The sequence below is a fragment of the Anser brachyrhynchus genome, assembly GCF_964034855.1.
Source record: "Anser brachyrhynchus genome assembly, chromosome: 1".
Taxonomy (NCBI): domain Eukaryota; kingdom Metazoa; phylum Chordata; class Aves; order Anseriformes; family Anatidae; genus Anser; species Anser brachyrhynchus.
Window position 1 is genome coordinate 57,339,658 of NC_137694.1, and position 16,122 is coordinate 57,355,779.

The 16,122-nt window shown below is 43.8% G+C and overlaps 1 protein-coding gene across 4 annotated transcripts in view; it reads left to right on the plus strand.

Moving 5' to 3' along the window:
- Positions 1-16,122, plus strand: part of SYN3 (synapsin III) — a 235,902-nt gene that overhangs the window by 48,901 nt on the left and 170,879 nt on the right. For all 4 annotated transcript variants that reach the window (XM_080590591.1, XM_080590589.1, XM_080590590.1 and 1 more), the window contains one exon: positions 9,149-9,651. In XM_080590591.1, coding sequence (XP_080446717.1) covers positions 9,335-9,651 — 317 coding nt within the window. In that variant the 5' untranslated portion in view covers positions 9,149-9,334. The remainder of the gene's footprint in view (positions 1-9,148; positions 9,652-16,122) is intronic.

Here is a 16,122-nt window from a genome sequence, read left to right on the forward strand (position 1 = left end):
GTGCCCAGCCCACTTGCTTACTCTCTCAGGACTTCTTCTGGGTACAGAATCTGTTCCGGTTCCCACACTAATGCATTATATTTTCTGCTGTTTTTTTGTCTAAACATGGTTTCTTAAATTTGGATACAATTATGAAGGGCTCCTACACTGTTAAGCATGAATGCAAAAACTGGATAGGCAATCAGACAGGAACCGAGAGAGAAGACAGGTTGATAAAGGACTGTTAGTGAAATCGTTTATCATTAGTTTTTTAAAACATATTTTCTAATTATAGTAGTGCACATCTGATGATACAGCTCTTTGTCAGTGCAATATGCCCACAGAGCCAACCTAACTTCTTAATGGTGTTCAAAAGCTGGCCAGATGCTCTCCTAAAGAAGTGTGGCACCTGTCCCTGACTGTCCCAAACAAGCTCCTGCTGGCACCATGAACGTATTTGGCTTGCAGCTTCAACCTGCACTGTGATAGTTCAGGATCTCATGGGTGTTTGTGAGGTTGCAGCTGGAAAGCAGGCACTGGCTGGGGTGCAAAGAGTGAGGTAATCAGTTCAGAGCTGGGTAAGGGGATTGCCACCCTCACTGGAGTGTGAAGTGTGTGGGTACATGATGCGAGTAAAAGGGATGTACTAACACAAACCCACACAGCTTTTCATGCGTCCCCATGTGATCAGGAGCAATCACATGAAAAAGTGAAGAAAAACATCTTCTGGAAGCGCTCAGCACAGTTTGGGTTGGTCATTAGTGGTGAGTCAGACACAGCCAGCTGGTCCCCCACAGTGCTCCAGGAGAAGCTCTACCAATCCCTGTTCTCTCTGTCTCTTTGGGGGGAATAGTCTAGCCAGCCAATTTCCTACCACTTCCACATCTCATGGATGAATTTGGCATCAAGCTATCTTAGAGTCGTGCCAGAAATCTTCCCCAGAGGGCAGTAAAACATCGCCTTGCTCTTCCATCATCAAAATAAATCAGTAAGTGTGCTCAAATTCCCAGCTTATTCTCGTATTAAGCGCGCTGCTAAGTGAGATGGGCAAGTATGTTTAGAAAGCAAATGAACAGCTTGCCACACGAAGTAAAATTGCAGGCTTTATTTCTTCAGGTATCTGTTACTCACATCATCAGGTCAGGTGCATCTCAAGTGTTATAAAGGGTTCCCCTCCACGTCGGAGAAATCTGGGAAATTGGAATATGGTTTTGTCTGGAATGGAGTCGGGGGGAGAAAAAGGGTGGATACAAATGGCAGAAAAACTTACAAGGACTATACTGGCAGTACAGATGGTTTAGAAGACTTCAGACGTTGGAAGGAAGACTGTTTAACCCCAAAGCATAAAACATTTGGGGAAAAATGCTATTTTGGAATAGAATAAAAAGTAACAGATTTTTGCGGCATTTTAAAATGAGTTAGAACCATTGGTACAAGAGATGCAGGGTTCTGTTTGAAGATAAGTTACTTGGAAATATGTGACGCATTGCTGTTCTATAAACCTACGAAAAGTAATAGAATTTGTGCTCTAGATATAAAATCACTCTTACTGTCATCTATTAATTAATAATTATCTCTTTGGTGAATATTATGACCTTTCAGTGAACTGTTTCTTCCCTTTCACGACCTGGATACTTATTTTTTTCCAAGACATCTAGTTAGCTCTGTAGCAACAAAATGCTTTGTTTACTTGCATATTGAATACCTAATGTACTGGTAATCCCCTGAAATGTGCTGCTGAAATCCCCTGAAATGCACTGGAAAGAAAATGATGTAGGAGTGAGGAATAGTGTGTGATCAGAATCAAGACCGGAGCCCCATTAGCGCTGGGAAAGCTGATGCAGTTTCCTCTGAGCTATCAGTCCCTTAGGCACCTTCTATCTATACAAGCTCTAATGCATATTGGCAGGCCCTACATATTAAATACATCCAGTTTCTGGATTTTATTCAGATCAGCACTCTTCAAAGCTGCACATCTCTCAGCTGAAGGAAGTCCCTGATCTATTACGGGCTTGTCTGGTGCCTCTTTCGCTCTTATCACCACGAAATCAGGACTTGTATGGTTACTGCGGGAAACTTGGAGCACGTATCGTGAACACACATGAACTGCAGTCACATCCATGACTGGGAAGGAAAAAGACAGGGGCAACAGAGCCCTGCTTGCTTCCTCCTCACAGTTTCATACGCTTAATATGCAGACCATTTATATCTACAAATTCTCCAGTCTGTTCTGACTGTCTCCTGCTTTTCTTTAATATAATCATGAGAAGCCACTTTGACGTGTGTATAATGGAGGCTTAATGGAGGCATTATTATCACTGTTACTTGGGATGGGAATGACCATGACATTCCAGGAAAATAAGAAATGGAGACAGTGTGCCAGCTCAACTGTCTTCCAGATGGAGATGGTGCAGCAGCATTCAAGGATTAGCACTGGATTACCTTGCCCCATCCTGCCTGCTCCAGTTGAGCTGGTCTGGCTTTGCAGATAAGTAAGTTTTTGATATTGAATAGAGACAGGCCACAAAAGGCTTCCCTAAGTGCATTGAGAAGGGGATATTTCCACTGCAGCAACACCGAGGCCATTAGGTGCCAACCGGATTTCCACACTGAGAATAAAATGAGGAAGTAATGTATTGTTTCCACTAAGTAGCAAATCAGCGTTTTAGTTCTTGTGGGCATTAAAGATAGAGTATTATCCTAATATTCAGGTTTATTTTTCACTGAAAACTTTTTCACTATTGTTCATGGCTTTAGTCATCTTCCTCTGCAATCTACTTGAATGTCCAATGACCTTACAATGACATTTTGTTATTTTAAAGTCTTCTTTTTTTTCCTTCTTCCTCTTCTCGTCTGCCATTATGAAATAACGGGCAAAAGGGGAAAAAGACTAACTTATTTACTGTGCTGGGTGCAGATCTTGGGAAGTGGTTTCATTTGCACTCATTTTGGTACGTGCATATGCATTATCTTCAGGACCAGACAAGGCAAATACTGTGGTGAAGCTGCTACACAGAAAGCATTGATAGCTGCAAACTGAAAAGGAAAAAAGGAAAAAAAAAAGTAAGATCTGTAAAGCCTAGACTTTTCTAGTTCAATAGCTGCGCAAGAAAGTAGAGAGGTTTTTTTAAGGTCTGCAGGAGTGCAGCAATAAGACAACAGAGCTCTTGCACATTTGTAAGCATCAGTGGTTTAATGAAGCATGTTGGACATTTTAAAGTGATCCGTTTCTGAAAAAAGAAATCTGGCATCTGTGAGGATCTCTCTAAACAGAGAAACAAGACAGACAAGACACTGTCTTGCTGTGAAAGAACTTAAAGGACCCATTTCTAAAGGAAATCGCTGCTGCTGTTGAAAGATTATAAAGAGTTTGTGAAGCAAGTGACATTCTGGTCAGCAACTGCCTAACCCCAACAGGGATCTCAGACCCCAGGGAGCATCCTTGTCCTGGTGGCATGCCACCTCCACTCCCCTGCCCTACCACTTTCCCCAGCTGCAGCTTCCTGCAGCCTCCCGAAAGAGGCAGCATTGCTCTGCTGGTGTCAGTCACAGCACATAACAAATTTCCACACGTGTCCCTGCCACCAGGATGCACAAACCCCACTGGTTTTAGGTGGAACTTGCGCTGTTGTTTTGCAAGCTTTGGAAAATTTCCACCAGTGTCTATGCTAGAGCTGTATTACATTGCTGATGTTTGGGAAAGCTGCCCTGCAAACTGAACACGGGCATGGAAAGTTTGCTTTTCTGTGCTCCTAGGGACAGCATACTGCCTTCCCAGCCCCTTCCATTTTTGTGTATGCTTCATACTTTTTGGTGGAGTGTTCTTTTTCTGGTTGTCTTTGTTGTTGTTGTTTCCTAACCCTTGTTGTTTTAATTTGCTGATTTATGGAATTGGGGCTTTTAGAGAAAAATCCCAAGAAATGTTTGAACAAGTGAACATCTTGAGCCCAAAACTGTGGGAAATGAAGTAAAAACCCAACAAAAATTCTAAGTAGTTTCAGAACTACTCGTGTTATTCTGCTTTCAATTCGTACATTATGCAAAGCTCGGTAATGTTGATTCCACTCAGGGTGAAACACTGAAAACTTAACAATAATAAGTTATCTCCTGCTTTCTTCTTTTTGAAAATATGTGCAGAAAGCCAAGCAGCTGTGTTTAGAGCTCCTTGGTGTGGCTGTACCTCCACAAAAGTCCTCTCTCACCTTGTGCAATATACCTGAAGTCAGAAAAGGACCCATCGGGATATCTTGTGGTGTGCATGTGCACTAAAGGCTGTCCACAAAGCGAATGAGAGGAGCTTTAGTGAGCATCCCCTCATCTTTCCACCCCTCACGGGGAACAAGTGAGGGTCAGAGGACAATCAGCACCATTGTCATCCAGCATTGGGTTTTCCATTTTGCTGCCCCTAGCAGTGCTCCATTGAGGCTTTCAGGAGCAGGAATCAAATGCAGGCAGATGTGGTCCTGTTAGCTCATTACCTGATGGCATAGATAACGAGCTCTGGGGAAATCTAAGCACACTTAACAGTTATCACCCAATTGAGCTTGGTTCCCTCTGGATGCTACCAAACATTAGAAAGCAATCCAGGGGAACAACAAGAGGTTTAAGTGAACATTTTGTTCTTGTTTTCGAACCAGTTTTCTTGAGATAACTTGCATCTCTGTGGAGTACATCCTTGAGAAAAAGCAGCTAGGTGCCTGGGTGTTGTTAACATGCTTAGGGAACAGATTGCTTTCCCTTCCTTGCCCTTCCAAAAATATCAGCCAGGAAGTTTAACTATGTGTTAGTAAGGAGCTGATGGTGCCAGCCTCTTTGTCGTTATTTTCAAGGTCAGCTTTAATTGATCTCACTCTTGCTTCATGTGGTTGCTCACATCATTTCCTTTTGATTCCCTGACTGCGCCCTCATTGTTGGGATTTCCATGTGTTCCCGTGTTGTCCTTTGGTTAAACTGATTCCTGTTTACTTCCTCCCTTTCTGCTTGTGCCTCCTCCTCTTCTCCCCCTCTCTCCTGCTTGCTCTCTTTCTGCAGAACTCACTAATTCTCCTATGCCTTATTTATTATTTCCCCATCCTGAAATATAGCCCGCAGCCCCGATCTGCAGCTCCATGGACCAGAAGCCCACTGTTTTCCTAGCTAGCTTTTGGGAACGTCTGTTTCACACAGCAGAAGGTTACTCCTGCGTGGAGGAAGGCAGCTCAAAGACCTTGGCAGGAGCTGTGGTCCCAACTGGAAGCAGCTCGTGGTCTGTATTTCAGCTGTGCAGGAGGCTCTAGGCCTTTCTATGGGCAGGTTTGTGCCTGGCACATGAGTAAATTGGTGACTTGTCTCTGTGCAAGCCACAGGAAGACGCTGGTGTACACAGAAAGGTACAACTTAATGGTGTAGAGCCAGCAGCTCTCCTGCCTGTGGCTCTGGAGTGACAAAATAGCACTTAGCAGATCTGTCTTGCTTCTGAGAGAGGTGTTGGCTCCTGGCTTTGTCGAAGTTACAGCCCTACTTGTCTGCTAGGGTAGGAACTGTATGTACACTGGGTGGATGCCGAGCTGCATGCTGTGAGAGCTGCACAGAGCCAGATTTGGCATGACGTGCTGAGCCCTCAGGATTTCCACAGGAGTCTCAAGCAGCAGGAAAATGAGGTTGTAACCTACTCAAACTGCGCCTGTATGAAAACCTCTCTTGCTGAAAGTTAATAACTAGCAAATGTGCATGATGCAGAAGCAGACCGTGAGGTTTTCCAGTAAGCAAAAGAATCTGCTGGCAGTTTGCACAGCTCAGATTGCAGAAAAGATCTCAGTGGCTTCGCTAGTGGCAATCATTAAATTGATACAATGAAGCCAGCAATAACTTCATTAAAAAAAAAATTATTTTTTTTAACTACATTACTCATCTCCTTAGCAAAAATTGTTTAATGAGATGAAAACAGTCTGTGCCATCTCTTTAGCAGACCCAAAGTCAAAGTTCCTGGTGGGTTTGCTATCCCATGTCCCAGAGCAGAGCCAGGTGCCTCCCTGCTGCAGCAGCAGCATCCTCTGGAATTCACCTTTCACGTGCTTTGCTGGAAGGAGTTTTCCCCGTAACATCAGTTGCTTTAGTTTCCTCTTCTTCCTTCCTGAGCCAAGGGCATGCAGCCCAGTCTTTGCAGCGAGCGGAAGCAGTGCCAGCCTAGCGCAGCATCCCAAACTCTCTGGACAAGAGAGTTTTGCCAGCACGTGGTACCTCCTGGACAATATCTACCACTGCCACACCCCTGGTGGAAAAAATGTTGGGGCACTGTAAATATTGCTCTTTGAAAGGCTGCAGGAGGCGAGTGCTCATTGCCTTGCAAGTCTTATAAATTGTTTATTGTAAATGGTACCTTGAAGGGCACGATTTGGGAAGCCCTCCTGCAGAGGAAGCCTGCGTGTTTTCCAGGCACATCACGAGGTACTCAGGCCCTTCCCAGCCCTGTGACGCCCTGCACTGGACGCCTCCATGCCCTTCTTCAGCAGAGCAGAGATATTTCCCCTTCACTTCACTTGCTGATGCTTTGCAAGCAGCCTGTGTCCTTTTGGAGAGTGAAAAGCTCATGAAGGACGCAACAGCCACGCGGTCACCTGGCAGTGGGGAGAAACACTTCCAGGAGCATGGAAGTCCTGCTGGACCCTGTCCCAAGGATACTGGCTTGTGAAAACGGCCTTGTCTGGCCTGTGCAGCTGCGGCCAGGTTCCCTCCCGTGGCTGAGAGCTGCCACAGCAGGAACCAGCAGCTCTTGGGCAGGCGTCTGGTGCTCAAACTGCTCCTCCTGAGGCTGGTGTTGAAGCATCTCATCTTCCCAGCTAACGCAAAGGTCCTCCAATAGAGCACACCTAGTTGCTGTACACAGTCACCGGACAGTTATTTGGAGCCCTTCTAATGGTAGGCAGATTTTTTGGGTGCTCGTCTTAACCAGGACTGGACCTTCTCTTAAGCCATTAAAGCAAGGGGATTTTTCTTGTGTGCCTTACACAAGGTAGAATGCACAGGTTCCTGAGCAGAGGACAATACAGCACATTTTTATCCAGCCTGTAGTGTATAAATTCCCCAAAGTCTTTGCAGGCTCTGGCCATCCTGCACAGGTAACAATATGTGGCTCTCTGATGGTGCTAAGTAACTGCAGTAGGATGTGAGTGGGCCAAATGTGTGTGGAAATATATATGAGGCAAGTAGCTGGCTCATAATTCATGGATATTGTATGTTACCTGGTTTTTGGAACAATTACTGCATAAGCAGACAGGGTTACTGAAGTGCTTACTGGTGTACGTCTGCTGATTTTGTGCAGTCACTGGGTGCGCCAGGACCAGGCGGGAAGTCAGCACAATGCCTTGAGATACATTATCGACTGTAAATGTGGCAGGAAATCATTAAAGATTTCCTTTGCTGTTCCCTGGGAAAAGGCTACCTCCAGGTTCCAGCAAATGCAGAGGACTCATACTGCCAGGGCTGAGAAATCAAGAGAAAAATCACTCTAATAAGCTGATGTGTCAGCAGCTTCAGCAGAGAGCCCTCTGCTCCAGATGGCTCCTGTGCCCATGGATGCAGGGAGGTGATGGATAGCAAGATACGGGGGTCATGAGTGAAGGGGATTTCTGTAGCTCTTTTACTCCAGCCAGGCTCACCCGATCCTCACTGAGGCTCTTGGGGGCTAAGAGATCTTTGGACGCAGAGAGATCTGAATCTCTTGTCTCTAAAGCTTTCTAAATCTCTATAGCCAAAATTAAGTAGCTCCAGACTCTCTTGGACCACCTGGGAGAAGACAATTTCCTACTGTGCAGAGGCAGTCAGAGACAAGAGGGTGAGCAGTGAGGGACACCACTCTGGGCAGGTCGAGGCAAGGAGCCCTAGCATTTGCAGGGGCTCATTCAAAAAACTTGTTTTAATGGCAATACCAGGAATTCACTTGACTCATCTCACTTGATGTGTGGGGTAGCTTTGACTTTTTTTTTTTTTTGTTTTTTTTTGTTTTTGCAGATAGGTCTGTCTTGAAAAACATTCATGTTTTACCAGAAATATGCTTCTGTCTTTTCTTTTTTCTGCATCTCACAAACCAGCCTCCGGTCTACAAGACTTAAATGCTGTGTCAGCAGAGAAAAGGACTTGGGGAATTACTATGGAAATCTCATTTCTGGGCTATGCCTACAGGTGCAAAATTAAAATATATTAAAAAAAAAAAAAAGTATCTGTACTAATTCTGTGAGATTATTTAACTGCTGAAGAACTTAGTGTTCTGGGTAAAAACAAAGTCGTCATACTATGGTCAAGGGAAAAGAGCCAGATAGTTACATTCCACAGTGTTCATTTTCTCACTGGAAAAGATGAGCAGAGTAACAGACCTTTCCTCTTTTTTTTTTTTTTTTTTTTTTTTAATTTATAAAAGGAAAAATTAGATGGTCAAACTTCCAGGTTTGAGTACCTGCAAAAATCCTACAAGTGAGTCTGAAACAGCCAGTAGCCTGTTATTTCTAGCAGCTGCCAGTGTGCACCTGGCTCAAAGTCCAGTTTTAAATATAGGGAGCAAATGGGACAGAAGAGAATAGGTTGAAGGTTCCACTGAACTTGACCAAGATGTGTAGGAGGATTTTTTCCACTACTTGTTTTCTACATGCTATTTCAATTTAGGATGTTTGTTTCTTAAATGTGGAGCCTTGCTAACAAGCCTGCCAAAGATGATACAACTTTCTATCCTGTTGGACCATTTTCTGGTTATTCTGTAATAAGCATATTATGTGTGTTAGAAATAACACACACAATGTCAGAAATAAGCTGTCTCTCTTTTAAAAATTAACATTTATGGTCAGAATAGTTTTTCTTTCCCCATGGTGAAAAGAGTCATGGAAAAGGCTGTAAGCATGCTGGGATTTCTTTTTCTTCTTATTTTATTTTTTTTCCATTTCTTCTGAACTGTTAGCCCGTAAGCTAGTGTAAGTTGGCTTCCTTTGACTGAAAAATGTTTTGGGATGGAAGAGAGGCCACGAAACCTACTTTATTGCATCTATCTGGCTGAACCAGTGTAGCATACCATGTATAAACCAGTAGTCCTTTTTCCTCTCGCTGTTGATTAATGTACTCATTGAAATGGCCAGAAGAGTCTTCCTTATGTAAAACTCATGGTATGCATCTCACAAATGTGTCTTTGATTCTTTTTCCACAGGAGAAGAACAAAAACATAACAGAAAAACAAAGTCTTATTCCTCCAGCAGGATTTTAAGGAAGAAAGCCTGCCGGCCTGGACAACGAGGAAGTTCCCTACACACACAGAGAAGCATTTACCCGGGATTGGTGACACTGTTGTTCAGTCTTTCTCTTGCTAAGAGGGATTCCACACAACTTTTCAACAATGAATTTCCTCCGGAGACGTCTCTCAGACAGTAGTTTTGTGGCGAATTTGCCCAATGGCTACATGATGGACTTGCAGCGTCCCGACAACTCCACAAGCTCCCCAGTTTCTCCTGCCATGGAGAGAAAGCACCCACAGCCACCGCAGCCCTCACAGTCTTCCTCTACTGGCACCAGCATCTTCAGCTCCATCTCCAGTGCCATGAAGCAAACCACACAAGCAGCTGCAGGACTCATTGATCACTCAACAAGCCCCACACCACCTGTGGCTCCGAAACCCAAGATCCTCCTGGTGATTGATGATGCACACACGGAGTGGTAAGTCATCATAGTACTGCTGCCTTCAGCTCCACCATGTTTGGGGGATGAGAGGGATCTGGGAGGCTTAAGGCATCTGCATCTCAGGCACTTTCACACCTAGGTCACCAGATCCCACTCCAGTTTGGTATTGGCCTGATGACCTGCATACATGGCAGAGTAGGCTTTCTGCAGATCTTGACTGAAAAGGTGTTCATTTGGAACTCATTGGCCAAAAAAAAAAAAGACTTTACAGTCACAGTGTACAAGCACACATGGAGTACTGTTGGCTCAGCTGGCTTAGCTGAACTGGCACATCAAGCAATGGTCCTAAGAGGTTGGAGTTGAAGGTGTTTTAATGACACGGACAGGGAGTTAGGCCTACTGTCTGTGCCAGTCCTAGAAACGAAAAGCGATGCTTCTCTCCAGCTCTCTCTTTCTCAGGCTTTTTTTCTGGATGTAAATCTATACATAAATTAACAAAAAAATAACCCAAGGCTACTACTACCAGCAGTAATGACTGGAGATCATTGGCTGGTCAAAAGCTCTTCACCTGTTTGTCATAGTGGTTATGGACAAAAAGCTCTCAGGCTCGGCTAAGTTTGCCTTTTTCATTCAGGTCTTTGTTTACAAACAGAAGTTTGGAAGTTTGTTTTCTGTGATATTTGGCAGCAGAGGACCCTTTCCAACGAGTAGGACAACTGAAGTCTTCTGAAATGTTACAGAAGTGACTTACTGCTCGTAGTGTGCTCCCTTTCAAAGTCTGCTGGTTTAGAAAGCTGGCAGAGAGACCTATTTTGGGGAAAATCCAGACCATGCTTTGAGGAGATGTTCATTGTTCTGTCTGCCAGCTTGTCTCAACACAGAAAAAAAAGGAAAGGGTAACACACGCAAGGGGACTGTACTGAAGGCTTGGAAGTGAAAGAAGTTGGGTTACCGGGTCTTGGCCAAGGGAGATGATTTTATTGCTCTTTTCATCCCACTCCACTCTTCAGGAAAGTGGGCGCCTTTGGTCTTCTCTGCTTTCCCAGGAGAGGGGGACAAGGTGGGACCTGCCTCCCTGGGGATATCTTCACAAAGCAAGAGCCCTGCACTCTGTTTTGCTCCCTTCGCTTCTCTAAAAGGGGCAGTGACTGAGCACAACCAGGTCAGGCTGCTTCAGCCAGCTTCAAGTAGGAGAGGGGAAATGGTGGGGGTTTTCTGGAAGGAAAAACACCTTCTTAACTGTGGGAAAGTCCCTGATAAGGTGGTCTTTGTATCAAAAGTTTCACTAGCCTAGCGTCTTTTAGCACTGTAGCAGCGTGTTAATGCAAGGTTGTTCAGCTGACAACACCACTCCGGTTCAATCCTGACCTCTCCTTCCTGGGTGCACCTGCAAGTCTCCCAGCAGGTTCACTGACCTCCGTCTCTGCTTAGCTTTTTGCAGTTCCTTGAAGGCGCTGCCAGGTGGCAGTCCCTTAATGTAGCATCCTCCAGCTGGGGATGGGAGTGCCTCTAATGCACGAGTCAAGCATCTGGAGCTTAGCCGGCGCTGCTTAGTCCAAACACTGTAATCAGAGAGAAAAGCCCTAGCTCAAAGGCCAATAAGTTTTTTTCCTTGAGATTAATGGTGCTGAAGGTAGTCCGGGCAGGGAAGAGAATGGGGAGGGGTTGGACTTTGTTGCAATGTTTTCATGGTTTAAAACACACACTGCATTCAAATCCCTGACTTTATATCTCCCAGCTGCTGGTCTGTCATGCAGACTTTGTGCTCTGCAAACTGCAGAGCCCAAGGAGCAGCAGCTGGGAGTTATAAAGAGGAGGTAAGGCTACCCGTGCTGTCTTCACTCCTCTGCTTGTGTGTAAGCACTCTGTGCATCCTCCTGTCTTGGCTATACCTCTGTTGTCTGTAACTCAACAGTTTCTACAAATGATGGAGGACCCTTTTCACTCCTCCCAGCAATCTGCCTCTATTCAGGCCTACAGATATCAAATAATGCTGCTGACAAAGGCTCCCTGCTTTCACTCTGTGTCTAAGGTTGTGAGGACACTGATCAAAATCAGGGTATGCATTCATCACAGGATCATGGCATACATATAACATGAAAAATGAGGAAATAATATTACCAAGCTTTGTCTACCATGGCTCTTTGTAGCATGGGCAGAAATGCATGCTTAGCCTAGAGAGTCTCCCAGCCCTAATGTACCGTGGTATTTTCTGTGAGAGTGTACCAGTGCAACCACTCCAGTAGGCCAGGAGTTCTACTTGCAGTTGATTCTCACATCTCCAGGAAATTCAGTGAGCCCTTGACAGCAGCACTGGAGAACAGTGCCTCTGCAGATGTTTATTATTGGTAACGTACTTCCAGGCAATGCCAGTTATCCTCTTGGTCTCAGCCAGGGAGTTAGGTGAGCTCAAGCTGACCAGTCTGAGGTCAATGGCAGCAACATTTGCCTTGTGCACATCTAAAGAAGCTGGTAATCTGGAGATTCAGGCTGTCCAGTCTGCATCATGTACAGAAACAACCCCAGAATTTGAAATGTGGACAACAACAACCTATTGTTATTTCTGTTCTGGTGATTTGGGGTTTGGAAGAAGCATCATGTCTGCAATGCATTTCTCTTCCACCCACTCTGGTTCTTGCTACTTCTGAAACCAAATTTGGTTTTCAAGAAAGGGTCGTTTCCTTTTCTTTTTGAACTAGTAAACTCAACTAGAAAAGATCCCCAAGAAATAACTACTGAAGAGCTACCCTTATTTTAAGGGGAGGGGGCTTCCTCCCCCATAGCAAGTTACACAGGATTTACAACAAGGACTAGCTTGTTCACAGACAGGAAGAATGAGAGACGATAGAATCTGCCGTTTGATTTATCTTCTCTAAATGAAAACACTTTCTCATAATTGGAGACTGTAGCATTATTGCCAAGCCAGACATTAATTTATCATCACTGTTTGTATTACAGCAGAGACAAAGAGCTGCAATTATGGATTGGGACGAGGTGTTGCACAAGTGCATGACGAAATGATCTAACAACCAAAATAGGCATGTGCATGTTGAAGGCACTTTAAAGTGACAAATGGCAATCCTATCTATTTTTAAGGAGCTACTCTGTCTCTGATGGCACAGAATAGCACTCTACTTATCTTGGAGATGTAGAGGAAGTGAAAAACACCCATGGGAATCCATGCTCTGTCTTTCTCCATAAAATCCTTGCCACTCCTGACATGTAGTATGCTCTGGTTTATTCCAAAGACAAAGTACTATAAAAATAATGTGAACTCCACAGAATACAATCAGCTGCTTTCTGCATTAGCAGCAGTAAAAGTACATTATATTAAAAGCAAGGGAACTCACCCAGCTTTCTGCTAAAGTGGCAATGTTTTGACAAATTTTCCGTCTTACTCTAAGGCCCTGCTCTAGCACATTGCAAGGAAGCACACAGTTAATCTACCACATGCAGGATGTGCACAAGAGGAAAGCACTATCTGTATGGCTCCCTCATGCTCTTGGCTTTGACAGAGAGCTCTCAGAGGCACCACAGAAGCGACAGTATCCACACATCGACATGCTAAGGAAAAGCTCTGTTTCTCCTCAGTGATTAATGGTGCACATCTCAGATGGGTACCTCCACATAGAGAATGAGAGAGCTACTTGTGGGCCAGGTGAGCAGTAACTGTGCCTTGGGGGACTTCTGAAAATGCATCCACAACCCACTGACAGCAGCTGCCAGAAAAAAGGGAGCTCAGACATGAATACATACACGCATGTGCACACACGTGCATGCGAACACGCAGCTTAAGGGAGTGAGACCATGAGAAAAGGGGATGGCAGGACTCCATGTAACAGCAGAAGGGCCAACTCTGGCAGCCTGACCTCAGCCAGGAGAAAAACATCCCACCTCTGGCAACTTCTTCACCCAAAGCTCTGTTAAGTAAAATCATGCTCTTACTGGACTGAATGTCTCAGCAGATCAAGCAGGATTTAGAATTGTGAATTGTTAACGCACCTCCTCTGTGAAAGTGCTCGGCTTCTGAGCCTAATGCTTCATATTTAAACAGCTTATTTGGGAAGTGATCAAGCACAGCTAAAGTTCCCATTAACAACATACGCTAAAAACGTTGCTTTTTGGACCAGACAGCATAACAAAGTTGTTCTTGTTGCATTTGTTAGATATCTTGGTTGCACTTGTGAAATATCTCGTGACAATTTGCAAAGCCATTGGCATGTGTTGTCCGAATTTCAGGCTCTTTCACTTGTTAACAGTGGTTATGCTGTCTTGCACAAAAGTCATGTGCCCTATGTGAGGCAGCTCTATAGGGTAGGATTGTGCCGTATGTCACCAAAAAAAAGAGACTGAGAATATTTTAAGAGACACAAAATTGTATTTTTCCCATTTACTTTACAGCCAGATCTGCCTGAACATATTGTCTCCAAAAATTTAAAAATTATGTAAGAGAAAAACTATGATTAACACTGAATGAAATCCTCTTAATACATCTGAAATGGCTCTTTGTATAATAATAATGTCATGGTTCAAGCCTAATTATGGGCTGACCTGACAGGATTACTGTTTTTCACTGGATGGAGGAGATTATCAGCCCTTTTCATTAAAATAAAGCTATTTTTACTTCTGATAGTATATGATAATATTGAGCCTTAAATATGTCATTTGTCCAAAAATATAGCTGGTCAAATAATAACAGTCTAATACAGAATTTTAGTAATTTGGGATTCTAAGCCCTATTTTTTTATTTTATTATTATTTTTTTTTTCAAGGAATAGCTTTTCAAAAGTATTCCATGAATGTCATCATGAGTCATTTCATGCTTTCAGTAGGCTGAAGATGATATACGAAAACTCACATTCAGAGAAATATTTCTGTACTTAACTCACTGAAATATAATGGGAAGTTATGGACTAGCTTTTCAATTTGGACTTCATTACCATTTATCATTATTATTATTATTCAGAGTTGATACTTCAAGCTTGACCTCAGGAATTTGCTGGTTGAATTACAAAGGTTTGTCTGTATTTCTTGGTAAGAAACCCACAGTCAACTAATATTGTGGTAACCGACTATAATTATGAATTTGCCTTTATTATACAAGGATAACATTCTAAAGCTTCATAAGTTCCGTGCAACTATGCAGATATAATTTGAAAAAACTTACAAGTGAAATTTATGTTTTCACAAATCTGGATAAAAGCCTTACATTTTCATTATTTATCCATAGATACCCAGAACTCAATATTACTGTTCCTATAATCCATGCCAAGTGTGACTTGAGGGCTTAGCTCCATTTTAGGGAAAATGGAGGTATGCTTGTGTTCAGTGATGTGTGTGTCTGTATGAGTATGTATGTGTACTTGGAAGCAGCATGAAGATTTTCAAAATAAGACATATTCCCTAGCATACAGGCATAGGGGTGAAAAGGAGGTAAGCCTGTCAGAGGTATTCAGTAAATCACATTTATCACATTGCTTTTCAATCTGTTTTATGTATATCACCATCATGTCTGCCTATATTTTTGTCCTGCATATGTAAAGCAACTTGGGATCTAGTCCTCCTGCGTGAAAGGTGATACAGAAATGTAAAGGATTAGTATCATTACAAAAATAGACACAAGGAATATGGAAAACATTCCCCACCAGGTTATAAATATGCTAATGCAAGTCAAATCTGGGACCTTAATTGCTTTACCAGAGTTCCTATAAATGCATAGAATTTAACCTCAGAATGTCCTGCCTAGTCCTGTACATATTTAAAAAAAAAAAAAAAGGCTTAGATGTGTTTCTCAAGGCTTGCGAGCCAGATTTCTTCTGCTTGAAAGACAGCAGCCCTGCCTCAGCCTTGGTGTGAATTAGCCTGCTTCCCCCACTCCTGAAGTTCAGAGAGGTCAGAAGTGGGCTTCCATTCCAAGGAGGAATCGGGACAAAGCATTGCACAATCCTCAGCAAAATGACACCCCTCGCAAACAGCTCCAGGCCCTACCCTCTAGATTTAGCAGTGTGGAAGTGTGCCAGCAATGTACTATTTTGAATAATATGCAAAATAAACTCTCTGCCTCGCGTTGTGCTTAAAGCACGCCTCCCCCTTCCCCAGCTCTTTGTGGCCAGGAGGAATGTGACCGCAATGCCGGCCCTTCAGAGGGTAGCCTGGGGGGTGAATCGGACCTACAGCGAAGTGTCCTTCCTATCCCGACGGCTGGAAGAAATACAAAAAGCCGTGCCCAAAAGCCTTGCACTCACTCGTGCTTCTTCTCTTGGGTAGCTGCATTGATTACCCCTGTTTCATGAGCAGGAGGTAGGTGGCACAGGAAGATGCTGGGGGGCCAGCATTATGTGGGACTCTGCGGTTCCCTGAATAGGAAGAATGCCCTGAATGGTGGTGTCTGCGGTCGTTAAAAGTCCTGGTGGTTTGCCAGCCCAGGTCTCCCCAGAAAACAGGCTTTCGGTTCCGTTTGTCAACTTCTAGCCCTGAGAGAAAGGGAGGACTCACAAAAGAAAACTT